Here is an 18,361-nt window from a genome sequence, read left to right on the forward strand (position 1 = left end):
ACAGCACGCACGATAGACAGCGCACAATGTGCTTTGAGGCAGCAGCCAAGAAAGGTGTAGTTCACGTCTGTGAACACCCGTGTGTACACCTGTGTGGATCAGCATGCTTGTATTCCAAAGGTTTCTCCATGTAACGATCTGCTAGGGAGTGTGGGGAGCCATAGCCCCGTCCCCCAGGGCATGAAGCAGGTATGGAGGAGATCCAGGCCCCAGACATCCAGAGGCCCCAGAGTACGAGGACCCAAGGAGGACCACTAAAGGGGGGGAACCGTGCCACCCTCCTGGGAAGAGCTGAGTAGAGCCCCAAACAAGAGGTCACCCAGCAACTACGGAGCAGAAGCCAGAGGGGGTTGCAGTGGCGTGCCTGCCGGCAGCCAGCTGTGCCAGAGAGGACCGAACTTCAGGCCCAGAGGCCTGAGGGCACCCCACCCCCCGGAAGGGGCCCAACAGGCGCCAGGCCCCGCCAATCGGCCACCAGGAGTGAGCCGGTACATACATGAGCACCCAGCCCAGGTCGACAAGAACCACCAAAACACCAACGTCTGAGGGCATCAGCCACCGGCAGGGAGTGTGGTGAGGGGAGATAGGCCTCCATACTTTGGAGGGCCATAGATGTACCCAGAGAGGTTGAGTCTAAGACCCAACCTGACATATAGACACAGACAAACAGGCACACGCGGACACAAACGTGCATTCCCACCCCCATATACACAACCAAATACTCGACACTCACCCAACGTGTAGACAGACACAAATAGACACTGCCCAGACAGTCGCTCTCCCCAAACATACTCTATATCCCAGGTCCAGGTACCCCCGCCCCAGAGCGGCAAGCCGCACCTAGACCCAGGCTCCTCCCGAAAACCCTCAGTGTCTATATCCATTTAAAACTGAGGGTAGGGCACCAGCGCCAGAGGTGGGTTGTCAGCAGCAGCTTTTTTTCTGCTATCAAGAAATGCCACCTTACTGTTTAAAAGGAAAACCTTTTTTTTTCTTTTCTTTTTTAATGAAAAGAACTTATACACATCATACACACACTTTATAAATACTGATGTTGCCCCTGCATGCATTTTACCTGTGGCCCTCAATCATAAACAGGATTCCAACATTGGTTGTTTTTAATCTGATGACATCTAGAGGCCAAATCCAGGAGTTTTAATAACGCGTGTTGTTGGAGCCTCAACCTCCTAACACTAGTTTGTTAAAATCGCTTTTTCAAACTTGAAATCTGAATGTGGAGAAATGTCAGTACTGGGTTCCTACAGTGTGCCGTAAAACAATGACTCAACAAAATGAGAAACTTCAAACATTTTACTGCAAATGTACAATAAATACAGCAAAAAGCAAAATATTAACAGACTTTAAAACCTGTCTTTCACCGGTGCAGCACCAGTTTAGACCCAGTTCTACTTTCGGTGCCTTTTGGGAACCCGTTCCTACATTTCCACCAGTTTGATAGCAGAATATTTTCACAGCATTTCTAGAGTTTCTAGATGTATTGCAGTCAGAAGACTGAATACAACATGTTCTTATTGTGTTATTTCATTCTGCTCAAAGACAAACAAAACACACCTATGATAAAGTATCTTATACCTGAATGTAAAAACGCAAACTGAATTATTGTAAATGTTAAATCAAGGCATCAGCTTGATGATGAGCAGATTCAAACTGAGCATTCGACCGCAGCCCCAGCTTGAATGGGATTTTTGTGTTGGATGATAAAAATGTGAGACATCCTCAAGACGACACTGCAGTGAACGAGTTCAGAGGTAGAAAACAAGCTGTCGTAAAATCATTGCTTCAGACTTGTTCACACAACAAAAGTATCAACAAATATATACAGATCCCGCCTCTTCTTTCACTGAAAATTCATTTAAATCTTTGCAAACATCAATATTTGCTTTTACTTTGAGTAAACTTTAACACTGCTCATAACTGGAAGGGACACCTGGCATGAACTCGGCTCCTGAATCCAGATTAGTTGTAATATTTTATTTACAACAATAAGTTAAGGCATAGAAGGTTCGACTCCTGGCTGCTCCGGTCTGCATGTCAACGAGGCCTTGGGCAAGATCCTGAACGCCGAGTTGCTCCTGCATCCATCAGTGTTAATGTTAGATAGAAAGCACTTAGACATAGAAAAAGGTGGATGTGGATATGTGTGAACGTGTTGAATAAAGCGCTTTGAGTGCTCAGGAAGAGTAGATAAAAAAAGCATTGAATAAGAACCAGCCCATATACCGAGTTAATGTCTACCAGATTTTTTAAATTTAAACATGAAAAGTATTTGTCGGGCGGTGGAAGGAGTACTTCGAAGACCTCCTTGATCCCACTGACACGTCTTCCGAGGAGGAAGCAGGGTCTGGGAATGACGGGGATGACCCGCCAATTTCTGGGGGCGAGGTCACTGAGGCAGTTAAACAACTCCTTGGTGGCAGAGCCCCTTGTGTGGATGAGGTCCGCCCTGAGTTCCTGAAGGCTCTGGACATTATAGGGCTGTCCTGGTTGACACGCCTCTACAATGTTGCGTGGAGATCAGGGGCAGTACTACTGGACTGGCAGACTGGGGTGGTGGTCCCCATCTTTAAGAAGGGGGATCACACTCCTCAGCCTCCCTGGGAAAGTCTATGCCAGGGTGCTGGAAAGGAGAGTTCGTCTGCTAGTCGAACCTCAGATACAGGAGGAACAATGCGGTTTTCGTCCCAGTCGCGGAACACTGGACCAGCTCTTCATCCTTTCAAGGATACTTGAGGGTGCATGGGAGTTTGCCCAACCAGTCTACATGTGTTTTTTGGACTTGGAGAAGGCATTCGACCGTGTCCCTCGGGGTGTCCTGTGGGAGGTGCTGCGGGAGTATGGGGTGTCTGGCTCATTGCTACGGGCCATTCGATCCCTGTACAACCGTTGCAAGAGCTTGGTTCACATTGCTGGCAATAAGTCGGACTCGTTCCTGGGCGGATGATGCCCATATGGAAAAGAAATAGAAAAAAACTTATAAAAGACTTGCATAAGATGTGGCCTACTTCATATAGTGAATCATATAAGGCTTATATGATTTACTCATGAAAGTGGCCACCTTCAGATATTATTTTAGTAAGTATCCAAAACATACAAGTTTCATTTATATAATTTTTCAAGGGATCTTATATCTGTTTTCACTCTTGTATGCTTTTCATACAAGTTTCACACAAGACAGATACAAACTTTATAAGATTTATATATATCTTTTCCATATGGGTGGGCTCCGATTCTGTTCATAATTTTTATGGACGGGATTTCAAGGCGCAGCCATGTGGCGGAGGGCTTTCACTTCGATGGCCTCAGAATCTCATCTCTGCTTTTTGCGGATGATGTGGTTCTGTTGGCTTCATTGAGTGATGGCCTCCAGCTCCCACTGGAACGGTTCGCAGCCGTGTGTGAAGCAGCGGGAATGATGATGGATGGATGGAAGTATTTGTGAAGCTGTGACTCAACATGTCAATTTTTTTCCAATTTCAAAGAATCCTTCCAAAAGTTGCTGAATCCAACACTTTAGTCACTTCTAAGCTGGAATGATCCCCACTTCACATAAAACCATCATGCAGATCCATCATTTCCTTTGGAGTATTCCTGCTAAAGAAACTGAAAAAAGTCACACAAGCTACTTGGTGGAGGTCATCTCTTTTTAAATAAAATAAACAGAAATTATATATTAAAAAAATACATCCACAAAATAAAGCAAATCGTCAAAAAAAAAACAAAAAAACATTAATCAAATACAAATTAAAGTTTTGGCTTGAAATTAAAAACAGTGTTTCCTGAGCTTTAAAGACCTACAAACATCCCAATCTGCTGCATGAAAAGAAGTGAGGTGAAAAGCATTTAAAGGTTAACCTCGAGTAAACTTGTAGCATCGTTATTCAATCCAGAGTAGGAACCAACTTCCTCTCATCACAGGATGATGGTGGGGTTTAGACATTTTTGTCTTTCAGTGTCTTTCAGACTTCATAACGTTACTGTACAGCAGTGTTGGGCAGCTCTAAAATCTCAGACACTATCCCGTCTGGGCTTGTGGCACCCTCCGCTTCCTGGTTGTGCTGAAGGATATCTTGCAGCAGGATGGTGTTGGAGAGTCTCCACTCCCTGTACATGAGCGCTGTGAGATTTGGTTCATTCAGGATCTTCTCCAAAGCCAGCAGCTCGGACTCTTTAGCCTGAAAAACACGAGTGTTAGAAACATGCAGTGATCCTCCATCAGGCATCAGCTCATGGAGGAATCCAAACAGGGTGTAGATTACTCTAATGTTTAGTGTAGGGTGTCCCCAAAAGCGGGTCAGTTCCCATTAACTCCCTTATTAAAATGTCCAGTTTTACAGAAGAAAAGACCTGCTACAAGAAAACAGCTCAGGTCGGGAGCGATAGTTTGGAGATATTATTGTTAATAAAGTCAGAGGCAGTCACAGAAGTAGTCTCCTTAAATAAAAATCTAGGGATTTATTAGATAGTCAGTCTGCATATCAACATCGATTGACCCTGTATTATGCAGGACAGCTAGCATTAGCTGATAGCTTAGCAATTCAACATTGCAGTTGGCCATTGATCAAAGACCACTGATCAATGGCCACGAGTACCATTAATTATTGATCACCAACCAAACTAAGTTAACAATAAAGGATCTTGAACACCCTCTGCACCACTTACCACACATGTAGCCGAAGACTAACATCTGTTACAGCTCTGCTGCTTCAAGGACAGGTGCAGACAATCCTTACCACCATGATACCTGGATTCATTTTCAAGAATAGCTCCTTACTGTATCATATTCGTATGTGTATATGTGTATTTCTATGTAATTAACTGGTGTTACACAGTAATTTTTTCCAAATTTTGGGATAAATAAAGAATTTATTGTTTGATATTATCTAAGTATGTGGTTTAGCTTCTTATACTGGCTGTAAACATGATAATTTCGACTGTAAAATTGGACACTTTAACACGTCTTTTAGGATTGACTCACTTTTGGAGCCAGGCTGAGGAATCAACACGCTGTTTGGATTCCTCCATCAGCTGATGAATGATGGCCCTTTGACATTTCAGCCCCAGGGTCTGCTGCTTGATAACAGCACGTGTAACTGAGTACCCTAACCCTTTCATTTTTTTTTGGCATTTAGTTAAAGACAAAAGTTCAGACTCACCTTTAATGTGCTTTTGAGTATCCGGACCAGGTGAACCTTTTCGTTGACTTTTTCATTCTTACATCGCCGGATAAATGAGGCCCTGAAGTCCCTCTGAAATGTCTGTCCAGTTGGATTGACGCTGGCTGCTTTCAGATGGTTGTAGAGGCTCTCCATCTCATCTGGCGTTTTTTCTGGAAACAGGAAAAAAATCAGTAAGGTTAAGTAGCAGGAGACGACATGATAACCACGTGTAGCTGCAGGTGTTTACCCTGGACTGTGTCCTCCTCTTTTTCCTCTCTAACATGAATTAGAGGAGGAGTCTGTGTTCCGCTGGTTTCATCCTGCTTGGGGAGGTCCAGCCAGGACAGACGACCGCTGCCCTCAGAAACTGGTCTTTGTCTTCGGTTTTTGCTCATAGAGCTTCCAGCCGAGCTGGTTCTGCTTCTGCTTTCAGTGATTATTGATGAGACGGTGGGGAGTGAGGTGCAGGATAAAGACTCCCAGGGTGGCTGAAGACGGTTTCCCTGTGAAAAGGGCAGAAAGTGTTTCAGAATATGTGTTTTCAGTCATTTTAAATTTAAGATTAACCCTTGATTAACCCCTATCCCAGTGAGAGATACAACCTGGACAAGTTGTCAGTCTGTCACAGGACTAACACAGAGGGGAAAAAACAGTTCACACTCACAGGCATGCTAGAACAACCAATCAACCTGACCCCATACACGTCTTTGGAATATGGTAGGAAACTGGAAAAAACCCACTCAGGAATCAGGAGAACATACCTATCAAATGTTTAAACTGAGCAAGTGTACCATTTTAAATAAAAATATGATATCTCTTTTTATCTCTTTTTGAATCTTCTTTTCAAATGTTCTGGCAGGAAAACATGTCAAAATAGTCTCACAGAGGACTCTAGCTGCTCAGCAACTCTGAATCTTCCCTGTTGTATTTTTGGTTTCATGATGCTCATGAGTTTCGTTGACCTACTAATGATCATGTGCCAAGGTATGAAAAAGGATGTGGGTCTTTATCAGGACATGTGTGCGCCATGACCTCCCCAGTGTTACCCATTCTAGCCAACTTTTGTATGGAGGAAGTGGAAGTGGCTAGGTGGAACAGGAAAGGAACATCACCTAGCCTCTGGTACAGATACGTGGATGACACCAATTGTTCACGTGAATCATTGTTCAGGTCAACTCAGTGATATAACAAAGGATAATAATAATTTGCTGTTTCTGGACTGTGCTGTGCACATTGAGGAGAATGGAAACCTCAACATTGAAGTTTACCGGAGGCCCATGCACACAGACCATTAAATAATCCTATGCTGACACTACCATCTGGAAGAAACTTAGAGTAATCAGGACCCTCCAACAGCGGGCAGAAACTGTTCCCTCCAAGGCATCAGGGAAACAAAAGGAGCACACAAATGTAAAGGTTATGCCAGCTTTCATCAAATCAGCAAAGATGTACAGTAAAGACTTAAAAAAACTCAAAGAAGTCACTTTTCTTGCCAAGATCCTGAGATTATCTGAAATCAGTGTGCTGGAATAATTAAGTGAAGTTCGAGCTGGGATTCTGTGAGGGTTGGAGGACTTATTAAAGGAAGAGAATTACAATGAATGCAAGGTTGGTGAAGAAGGACTTGTTTTGGTTCTTAGAGAGGTAGAGCCAATCATGTATCATTCACTGCTGCCACTGTTAACTTTGAGTTAATTGGGCTGCTCCAACTTTGTGAATAGGAAATCCAAATTGAGGGGGAATTCCAGATGAAGATCTGAATCTGGAACAAGGCCTAGGAGCTGGGTACTCAGCTTTTAGTGCCCCAATACACCCACCAGCACAGGTTGCTTCAAATACTGATGGTGCTATAGCCACAGCTACGTACCATTTAAACCAGCATTTACAGCGTGCGTACCCACCACAGTGTCTTTCTGAACAATAGGTTTTCCCATTCAGTCAAAAGTTTCACATCAGCGCTGTTACAGGAAGTAAAAACTGAACGCAAACTAATCACAGAGTTTGAGGTTTTTTGTTTTCAGAAAGGGTTGGGGTTAGAAAACCGACACAGTCTCACACAAAATTGAGAAATGCACCACTGGCTGAAACAACACCAAAACAACAGCTTGTGCCGGCGGACGTGACATCACAGGTTATAGCTTCTTTGGCCTCATCATGCACAGAGTGCAGCTTGTATTAATGTTATTGATCAGTGTAGATAAAGATGGGCATCGTGATGACACCCCAAACTAATGCCAAGGTATTTCAGAAACTGGTGTTACCAACTATGGTTTCAAATCGATCAATCAAAATCAATACAACAGCCTGAACAAACTTTGCCAGAGTTTTCGTCAGTGGTCATTTGTGGTACTGCAGCTAAAAATGCTGCAGCCCAAAGACCATTTGTTCCCAAATGTATTACCCCATCTACAGTATGGCTAGTGCCTATTTTACTTTTACATTAAGCTCTCTTCTATGGACTTCATGCATTTACTTACATTTTGGGTGGCCACTGAATCCAGCTGAGAGTCAAGAGAAGAAAACGACAAGTCTTCTTCATCCTGATCACTCCCCTCACTGTAGCGCTCTGCACACACATGCATAAATAGAGACAATGTAAAGAAAGCAGCAAAGCAGAAAATAAATAGATGATGTGTGAAGGAAACTAGAGGACCAACAGATCAGTGAAAGAGATAACATGAGACAAGAAATGGGAAGACACATGTGAAGATGTGATGAAAATCAGAGTGAAAGAATGATAGAAAAAACAAAAAAGAAGGAAAAACTGAGAAAGGGTAAATGGGAAAAAAGGAATGAAAACTGGAAAGGAAGATGTAGCAATGGGAAAGGGAGAGGAAGTGTGTCAAGGAAAAAATATATGAAAAAGGGAAAAATACCACCTTCCTTTAAAGGGACAGGAATGAGCAAAGAAATTTTAGAAAACCAAATTTGTGAAGATGGAAAGGAAAGCTGGGATAATCAAAGAAAAGAAGAGGGTGCAGTGTGTGAAATGTTAGTTGTAAGAGAGATACATTAGTGGGAAGTAACTGTGGTCAGACGTCTACAGACACTCATCGTGAGTATGTCATGGTATTTTTTGGCATTAATGATTTCTCTGCACAGTTCTTCATCCACAGTGGAAGGATTGCACAGCACACATCTCTAATGACTCTGAAAAAACTGGACTTTTGAGCTTTTGAGTGTATCCACATATTTTCATTAGGGCTGAGGTCAGGCCTTCGGGAAGGCCATTCTAAAAGCTTAATGTTAATTTGATTTAATCAGTTTTAATGTTTTTGGGATCATTGTCCCACAGGAGAACCCAAATGTGTCAGTTTCAACAAGTTTCAAATGTAGAGTTGAGGCAATGTTGAAGAATTTGCAGGTAGTCCTTCTTCTTTACTTTTTGTGGTTGACAGGGGTCAGCATGGGCACCCTGACTGGTCTGTAACTATGCAGACCATGCGTGTTCTGACACCTTTCTATCAGAACCAGCATAAACTTTTTCAGGAATTTAAGCTACAACGTCTTGTTTGCTGGATTGGCCACACAGGCCAGCCTTTGCTGCCTACGTGCATCAGTTAGCCTTGGTCCCCCGTGACCCTGTCACTGGTCCACCACCGTTCCCTCCTTGGAACCCTTTTGACAGATACTGACCCCTGCAGACTAGAAGCACCACACAAGTGCTGCAGGTTTGTAGATGCTCTGTCCCAGACGTCTGGCTATGACAGTTTGGCCCGTGTTGTTCAAATCTTTATGTTTGCCAGTTTCTGAGAACAAAATGTTCACCCTAATGTGCCTCACCCACTAACAGTTGCCACCATGATGATCAGTGTTATTCATGTCGCCTGTCAGTGGTCATAATGTTACGTTTGATTTAAAGAGTTCAAAGAAATTATTAAAAGCCAGAGTTACCCTGACAGTCATGCTCATGAGTGTGTGAAACTTCAGACTGCAGCTGTGTCACCATCATCATTTTGGTAGATTCTTATTTTTAATCCTCTCACCTTCACTGTTGATTGCCTCATCTAGTTCAGCTGCTTCTGTCAGTTTACTGATCCACCTGGACAGACACACACACACACACACTGCATTAAACTCTACAAATGACACACAACATGCAACATACTACACGGTGTACTGCAATGAATCAATAAAAAGAAACATGACATTAAAAGGATGGGAGGAGGAAATGACTGTACTTTCTGACACAGAATAGTGATACTTATTAGTTCAGAGCAAAGTTTCTCAGCCACCACTGGCTGAAGTGCAAATGTCACTAATTCTAGGCTTCACTCTTTTCTATAAGACTAAGCCACTAAAGTCAGGAGTGACATTCTGAGACAAGCATGTCTGCAAAATCTTAACAGTTTCTGCCTTATGTGGATCAGTTTGAAAAGTTATAATGACATTTTTCTGCTGGTATAAACCCTCAAAGTGGGCCTAAGATGCTGATTTCCAGCATCACATGCATTACTAGACTGAACTGACCCCCTTTAAGCCAACCTCTGATTGGCTGCTCCATGTGTAAGGTTTAAACAGTAGATGGGAGGGGCATCTCTATCCAAATCTCTATAACATCATTCAGCACCAAGTGTATAAAAACTGTCAAAAGTCATATTTTATAGAAGAATTCATTCCTGTAAGTGTACGCAGTCAATGACAGGAAATAAAGAGAAGCAGTATCAGTCAACTCAATGACATATGATAAAATAATAACAATGGGTTAAAAGTACTCACTTATTCATTTCTATGTAGCTCTCAGCACCAATAGTAATAGTCACTACATTAGGATGACTGGCTGTTATGACACTGAAACACAACACAGAGCAAAGTAATGGTAAATTCAATGCACTATATAAAGCAGTTGGTGAAGATGTGGAAAACAAATGCCTTGCAGCGGATCTCTCACCACTGAGACATTTTTTTAAGATGCTTTAGCAACAGAGAGTGTACAAACAGCAAAAAGTCTTGTGGTTTAAGAGGGGAAAATTTAAAAAAACAAAACATGTCATACTATTTCTTCCTGGAGGTTTTGGCCTGTTCGATGGTAAAGCCTGACAGGTTGATGAATCCATCAGCTTTCTCAGCCTGCAGAGAGGAGCAAAAAGAGCTCAGAAAACCTGATGAGAAACACTTTAATGCAGTGAAGTCTGCAGAAAACAATGTGTCTGTATCTCAGGTTCCTGTGTGATCTCAGCAAAGTGTCAGTGGTCAGAGCCAGAGGATGCACATCGCTGTGGACTGTGCTCTATCTGTCTGTTTGGTTGCAGTTTGACCTACTTCGTGTCTTAGTGTGGTTTGACTATATGCTTATTTAAATTTACAGCTTCACAGAGATAAAGGGATTTACATATGATTCTTAACATATAAGAGATGTTTCTATTTAAACACATTTATATGGAATATTAATGTATTTGTATCAAAGTAGAAACTTAAAAAATTTCAAAACCACGTAATTTAGTTATTTATTTTTCTAAAAGATGTCATGTGTGTCACACACAGGCAGCACTTCTTCTAAGGCTCACTTCAACAGTGAGTCAGGCCCCACAGACTCCCATGTTAAAACCTGCTTCAACAACAGTTTGGACTTCAACTGCAAAGGTTATTTTCATGTATAACTCAGCCACTTAAAATCTATTTAGAGCTCCCCTCCACTTTAAACTAGATATCTTGGGCATGTTCGTGGCTTTAGGAGCAACTTTCATGCAATTGTCTGACACATCATATCCGAAAGTTTCACGAGGTCACTGTGTGTACAGGTAAACATTGTGAGCTTCAGCACTCAGATATTTAGGTCTACTTTTTATCTCTGCGTGATGTCACAGAGTTAGGTACCCATAATATGGTCAACTCAGACACCAAAAGCCCCACCCAACTTCTATTTAAACTTTTAAGAGGGGCAACCAATCAGAATCAAGCTAGCTTCAAGGTAGGGTGGGCAGCTCAAATAAGGATAGAGGATCAAATGAGGAGTATAAGATAAAGAAGGATTATTTTGAACTATGAATCATGCAAAGCCACTCTAATAGAGTCCAAGATTAAGAATACAGTGCTCATTCAAGTTTTGCAAAGTCTCCGCAAACCGGGAACAGATTTTCTGATGCTAATCGCACATGTCAGACCTGAATTCTACTGCACGTTGTTTGAGCTGTAGGGCTTAACTGTGAGATAACTGTGGCTCACCATCTCGTTACTGTACCAGTACAGAGAGCTCCTCTGCAGGACAAACCAGTATTTCTTCCATCTGCTTCCCAGGAAGCTACGGCTCTCCTTCTTCCGGTGCAGCCATCCCTGACAGTCCACCGCTCCCAGGTCTTTGACCGAAACCCGACGCCGACTCATGGCTGCAGACTCTGCAGGAGAAGGAGGAAGGCAGGTTACAGGTTCAGATCTTCAGATCAGAGGGAGGAGCCATCCAACAATGATGCTCCTTAGGGGCCTCACATGTACTCAGACAACTGGACAACTATTTTTACTAATTTCAGACCTGCTTACTTTATTGGATTTATTGAGTTATTTCTTCAGCTATAAGACCTGAGACACTTTAATGTACAATATTTAACTTATTCACCTGTATTTATTTTACCTCTATTGTTGACTTTTATTTTATTGTATATCCATTTTTATTTATTCAGCTCCTTATTAAATTATACATTTATCTTTTTAGACAGATTTTCATTGTCTGTTCTTCTTGCAGTTTATCTTCCTGTATTTCCATTTTTAATTTACTTTTAACATTATTTTATTGATTGAAACTTATTTTAGTTTTACTTAACAAGCAGTTAAGTAAATTTGTACATTTGTGTCACGTTTGTCAAATGCCCCACGCTGCCTGCAGCTGTGAGCAGCAGGCTGAAACCCACAGAGCCTCGGTGCAGTGGTCATCCTATGTTCAGCCACTTTTGGTTTCCTGATTTGGTATTTATGAGTTTTCAAACAGACTCCTGATCTTCTCTGTAGACCTCAGTGTGTCCTAAAAATACAAAGGCCTGGGTAGTGCAAATGTTTTTAAATCATGCTGTCCTAATTCCACTGTTTACCGGTTTATCTGCACACTCTGATGTTCGGTTTTGGCACTAATTTTAGAATAAACAACATCATTGAGCTGCTTTTCTGTCTCTTTTGATCAACTCATACAGATGAGACTGTTTCATTCTTTCTTTGTTGAGTCTGCCCTTTCATTTTCTATAAAAACAAGTTTCAGGAAGTCTTGACAGATAATTTGTGGTATTCTAATAACAATAGAGAACAAGCAAGGCACTCTGTCATAAGATAAAACTTTTTTTACTTTTATTAGGATCAGTGATGACTTAGAATTGATGCATGTTGATAGTTTTCTGCCAAACTGCTTGAAGAATCATCTCAAAACATAGTTTTACCTGTAGACACAATGCTTGAGCTGTTATGCTTGCAAGGTTTGGGTTTTGTTGTTGGACTTCTACCCACCCCACTGAAGAGCATCTGTCACAAAAGCCATGAGAGCAACGTTTTCTTCCTTTTTTGTTTTTGTAAACTTTCATTTTTTTATTTGTTGGTTTCAAAACAAACTAGAAAAAAAGTCGACCTGTGCAATGCGATCAGAGGTGCCACCATGATAACCTTCAGTATATCTGAAATTTGGACCATCTCAAAGGTGCAGAGTGCCATTGTGGACCCTTACCATCCTTGGGGTTTGCTTGTTTAACCCGCTCAAAGGTGGCACTAATAGAGTCATTTTTCTGTGTTTGTCTGACCCTTTTTGTATATTTATACTGACAGAGTGGGGTATTTAGTGTGTTTCATATGCTGCATTATCTGCATGGCAAGTTTCCCAACTGCGACATTTTACTCTGTAACATCTGTGATATAATCTTAACTCTCATATTACTAACATTAATGCTCTGCAATTCTATCAGCACAGAAAGTTAAAACCCAAAGTCAACCTACCAAAGAAATGCACGACTCATACGCTTATGTGGTTACAATAGAGAACAAAAAAACATATGAACCAAACAAAAATAGGAACTAATGCTGCTCTCTTCTCACATGAGCCAAACTTCACTCAAAGTGAAGTTTGGCCCCTGTTGCCCCAGTGGGCAAAGGTTTTCAATTTTGTCTATGTTTTGAATAAATTCTCTCTCTTTTCTATCCAAAATTTATGTCACTACCAGGTGTAAGTCTTCATCAGTATTATCCCTAACCCTGGGATAAGCTCGGACGTCGCCCGGTTCAACAAGGTCAGGTGTTGAGGAACCAGGGCACCCTGACGAGAAGTGGGCTACTGGAACAAGAAGGCATCAGTGGGCAAGAGACGAAAACAGGGCGTTGTTGGAATGCTACTATGCAAGTAAGCCCCAAGTGCAATAGGAGAAGGATCGTTGAGTGCGAGAGGAACTGGCCAAGCTTGAGACCTGGATCCCCCGTAGCCAGTTACCAAGATTAAGTGAAGTACCCTCAGAAGGTCTGCTAGATGATGTTAATGGATACAGGAATGCTTAGAATTGTACAAGATCAACAGGACCCTAAGAGCCTTCATCAGGAACTCAATGGGTATGTGGTGTACAACACTAGAGGCCAACTCCAAGCCCATAGCATAAGTCACCATCAAGTGCGGGATCTGCCAAGGAGATGCTCTGTCCCCACTGCTGTTCTGCATAGGCCTGAACCAGTGAGATACCGACTACGGAATGGAGCAGTTGTCAGCCACCTCCTGTACATGGATGACATCAAGCTGTATGCGAATCTATGCAAGTGAACGAGACATCGATTCACTGATCCACACTACCAGGATATACAGCAATGACATTCGGGCTGGAGAAGTGTAGTCGGATGATAACAAAGAGAGGGAAGTCAGAACTGAGGGGATCGAGCTACCAGAAGGCAACATTGCAGACATAGATCCCGCAGGCGAATGGGAACCATGAAGAGCCTGCTAGGAAAGCTGCAACCACCAAGTACCTGCAGAGGGTCAGGCAAGTCCTGAGGAGTCAGCTGAACAGTAAGAACAAGATCCAGGCTATCAACACCCACGCCCTGCCCGTGATCAGGTACCCAGCTGGTATAATAAGTTGGCCAAAGGAGGAGATAGAAGCTACTGACATAAAGACAAGAAAGCTCCTTACCATGCATGGCATGGCAGCAGAAACCCAAGAAAGAGGAGGGAGACGAGGAAGGACAGGCCCCTGCACGGTATGTACCACCGGCAGATAGAGGAGGTGGCTGACATCCAGAAATCCTACCAGTGGCTGGACAAAGCTGAACTGAAAGACAGCACAGAGGCACTAATCATGGCAGCACAAGAACAAGCTCCGAGTACAAGATCCATAGAGGCTGGGGTCTATCACACCAGGCAAGACCCCAGGTGCAGGCTGTGTAAAGATGCCCCAGAGACAATCCAGCACATAACAGCAGGGTGCAAGATGCTAGCAGGCAAGGCATACATGGAACGCCATAACCAAGTGGCCGGCATAGTGTACAGGAACATCTGTGCCGAGTATAACCTGGAAGTCCCGAGGTCAAAATGGGAGATGCCCCCAAGGGTGGTGGAGAATGACCGAGCTAAGATCCTGTGGGACTTCCAGATACAGACGGACAAAATGGTGGTGGCTAACCAACCGGACATAGTGGTGGTAGATAAACAGAAGAAGACGGCCGTAGTGATCGATGTAGCGGTTCTGAATGACAGCAATATCAGGAAGAAGGAACACGAGAAGCTGGAGAAATACCAAGGGCTCAGTAAAGAGCTCGAGAGGATATGGAGGATGAAGGTAACAGTGGTCCCCGTGGTAATCGGAGCACTAGGTGCGGTGACTCCCAATCTAGGCGAGTGGCTCCAGCAGATCCCGGGAACAACATCGGAGATCTCTGTCCAGAAGAGCGCAGTCCTGGGAACAGCTAAGATACTGCGCAGGACCCTCAAGCTCCCAGGCCTCTGGTAGAGGACCCGAGCTTGAAGGATATATATATATATATATTTACATTACCACAGTGAGATGACTTTAGTCTCATGAACAACATTAGCTAATTGTTATTTACTAAGTAATCTTGAAATGACTGTTCAGTACAGGAATGAAGCCCAACAATCATGTTTTATAGTCCCGTGGTTTCAGCCTCAGATACTCAACTAATCAAAGTGATGTCATGACAAAAATGAATGACCAACAAAACATTTTTTCTCCTTCATTTCTGTCAAACAAAGCTGTATGTAACGTTTCTCGCAGTTAGTATCATGGTTGCTTCACTTCCGCACTGCTCGTACTTATAGTACGCACCGTACGTACGTATGTGTAGTGTGCATACTTCAAGCGTGCAGACCCTGAATTGGGACACAGCCACAGCCAGGCTACAGAGGAAGTGACAGGTAGGTGAGACAGGTAAGAGAGGAGAGCTATGCTGGAGTAATAAAGGCATGAAGACCATGAACGTGAGCATTAAATAGTTTTTTTTTCTTGAATAGGGTAACCATATATTCAATGTAAAATGAAAAACAAACAAACAAACAAAAACAACAAGTCCCAGGTAATCCACCCACACTAATCCCAAACCTTGATTCCGGACAGATATGCATGACGGGTATTTACACACCAGTTTTACCAGCATTAAAAGCTCACTTCAAGTAAACCTACTAAAGGAATACATGACTCATGAACTTATGTGGTTATAGAAGAGAACAGATGAGTATATGTACCAAACAAAAATAGGAACAAAAATAGGAACTTAAGTTAAGTTGTGGTAAAAGAGCAGCTTAACTCAACAGTCAAGTAACGCATCTAAACAAAATGTTAAGCCTGACCCAAGAAAGCCATTCTACCTAATTTAGCATTTAGCAACGACAAGGAAAGGTGGTTTCAACAATGGCCCAAACACTAACATGGTGTGAATATCCGGGATGATCCCCCATTCATCATAAATGTGCGCACGGTATGTGGCAAGAAGCTTTGCTTAAGTACAAAATTAGGTATTTACCCAAAACTAGCAAAACACAAACAGCAAAGAAGACTGCTGCCAGACAGGATGGAAGAGAGACCTGCAGCAGCTGACAACATTCTCATGTCAGCTGTCTGATGTCAGATACACTCACACAAACAGAAAGGAAGAGGAAATGAAGTTATGTATTCATTTATATCACAGTGTGGAAGTTGGTTTAATGAATATTAACACATTCACACAAATAGGATAGGGCAGGGAGGGGCATCACAGTTCTGCACTGTTCTGTATAAGTTATTGGGGAAACTTCAGGTTTAACCTTTCACTTCTAACGGGGGTGGTAATTTATGCGTCATAGTAGTATGCAGAAGTCTCCATGTACTGTCCAGTCACTTCTGTGTAAATTATGTAAATTCAGTTGTTAGTGTGCAGGTATAGGAGAGTCTGTAGGTTTTAGAGACAGTCTGATGTCTTTGAAGTCTTTGCCTTTCCTTAATTAGCAAGCATAATTTACAGGAAACACTGATTTTCTGTGTGCGTGTGTGTGTTTCCTGTAAGATTAAAAAGATTTTTTGTGTTAAGCATGCCTTAAATCATGGTTGCTACAGCAAGACATTTTATAATTGCTGACTTTGCAAGTAGGCTAAGCGGACTTCCTGGTCCGAGTTCTGTTTTGATATTTAAACTTCACTTGTCCTCAGCCTTTACACTGCGTTTCATCTCTGTGAAGATAAGGCAAAGATATCCTGGACATGCTGATCATGAATATGTTGATACCAAAGTTGAGTATACAACATCTCTGTGGGTGTCATGTTCCACTGTTTAGTAGGTGGTATACATGTGTGCTATACGCTCAGGTTGCTGGGGGACTTCCCATGATGCACTGTGCACTTCTTTTCCACTCCACATGCATTTATAGCTGAACATGTATTAATATTTACATTGAATTATTTATCCTGTTTTTTGGTCTTTTTTCCCATCGTTTTGCAACCAGTCACAGCATGGCCGCCCATTCCTGAGCCTGATTCTGTTGGAGGTCTCTTCTTCCCCACCATCACCAAGTGCTTACCTTACTTTACCTTACAATATAAAAGAGTTTCATGGGATGCTGTATAAATGCAACTGCACTGAATCACAAGTTTCTGGTAGGAAAATGTATGAACGCATACCTGTAAAGATCACGTGGTGTAATTGTGAGGTCCAAAACAGCTAAAAATAATATATGATATAATGAAATTTGATTTCTTTGTCTGTTTTTTAACACTTTACCTTGCACTTTAGAGGTTTACAGTATTAGAGATATTGCATGATGCTGCATATTTCATCTGTTCCTTTTTTTGTTTTTCCTGTGTACTCTAAAACCAGTTTACCTCGGTCACCAAAAAAAACAAAACAAAAACCCTCTACAGACTCACCGCTAATTGTATGAGACTGGGCAGATGTTTGTGGTCTCGTTAGTCTTAACTTTACATGTCTCTGTCTAGCTAAGGTTTCTGTACACGCGCCAAATGAAACAGAGGGGGGACTGAAGCAAGAAACTTTGCCGAAACAAGCGCCCTTACCTGCAGTCTGGGTGTCCGGCAGTGTAATGCGTTTCCTGCAGACAGACGCGCAGCACAGGAGGAACTGAAGTGTGCTCCGCTTGTGAGAAGTTATGTTAACACATCAGCAGACCACAAAGTCACAAAATCACACTCACGCTCTACATAAACGCACCACTCAGACTCCACAGCGTCCTTCCTGTTTCGGTGCTCTTCGTGATCTTTATGCCCTCGTCTGTTTCTCAGAAACTTCCCGTTTGCTCTGTAGAAAATAAAACTTATTTTCAGGAAATTAAGCAAATTTATGCAGTGCTGTTTTGTTACAGTGGAGACATCCGACTTCAGTATCTCACACCATTTCCCTCTTACAGTCAAATCAAAGAGACACATGTCATTGACATTCAGCCTTCTTGTAGCAGAAAATAAAACTTCAAGGCCGCCTTATTGCCAACTATAGTGGGGTGAAATGTGTTCATGCACCAGTCTGCATATTTTAGCTCTAAACATTTGTTTGCTACAAATTTCCTGAGCATCCACTCAAATATTACAGAAGAAAATGTGGACTATTCTAAAGATACACCTGAGTCTGTCTATTACACAGCTGCAGAGCTGAATGAGAGTTTAATAGTAGGCATAAGTTCAAACTGCAGTTCACCACAGGGTCCACGAGATGGAGCTGTTAGTCTTTGACAGCTTCATATGTGCCCTTTAAGATTATTACCTGAGGGACTAGCTCATTTAGAACCAGATAATGAA

General features: G+C 42.4%; 1 protein-coding gene across 1 annotated transcript; it reads right to left on the bottom strand.

Moving 5' to 3' along the window:
• Nucleotides 1–1,359: 1,359 nt before the first annotated feature.
• On the bottom strand, nt 1,360–17,903 carry LOC147313130 (interactor protein for cytohesin exchange factors 1-like). Its single transcript, XM_086265091.1, has 9 exons — nt 17,627–17,903; nt 11,343–11,512; nt 10,174–10,247; nt 9,897–9,968; nt 9,164–9,219; nt 7,655–7,743; nt 5,425–5,680; nt 5,175–5,347; nt 1,360–4,193 (listed from the first exon to the last, which is right to left on the bottom strand). The coding sequence occupies exons 2-9, from the start codon at nt 11,499–11,501 to the stop codon at nt 3,993–3,995; spliced, it is 1,080 nt and encodes a 359-aa protein (XP_086121217.1). The 5' UTR covers nt 11,502–11,512; nt 17,627–17,903; the 3' UTR covers nt 1,360–3,992.
• Nucleotides 17,904–18,361: the final 458 nt, after the last annotated feature.

Source organism: Aulonocara sp. 'chitande type north' Nkhata Bay, linkage group LG15 (assembly GCF_057382095.1).
Source record: "Aulonocara sp. 'chitande type north' Nkhata Bay isolate Kocher_YH1m ecotype deep benthic linkage group LG15, A_spYH_male_GT1.1, whole genome shotgun sequence".
NCBI lineage: Eukaryota > Metazoa > Chordata > Actinopteri > Cichliformes > Cichlidae > Aulonocara > Aulonocara sp. 'chitande type north' Nkhata Bay.

Bases quoted from the DNA above. Each gene is read 5' to 3' on its own strand.
- LOC147313130 (XM_086265091.1), bottom strand. From the start codon at position 11,501: ATGAGTCGGCGTCGGGTTTCGGTCAAAGACCTGGGAGCGGTGGACTGT. The intron at 5,348-5,424 runs GTAAACACCTGC...TCCTGTTTCCAG, and splicing joins AGAGGAGGACACAGTCCAGG to AAAAAACGCCAGATGAGATG. The intron at 4,194-5,174 runs GTGAGTCTGAAC...CGTGTTTTTCAG, and splicing joins TACTCAAAAGCACATTAAAG to GCTAAAGAGTCCGAGCTGCT.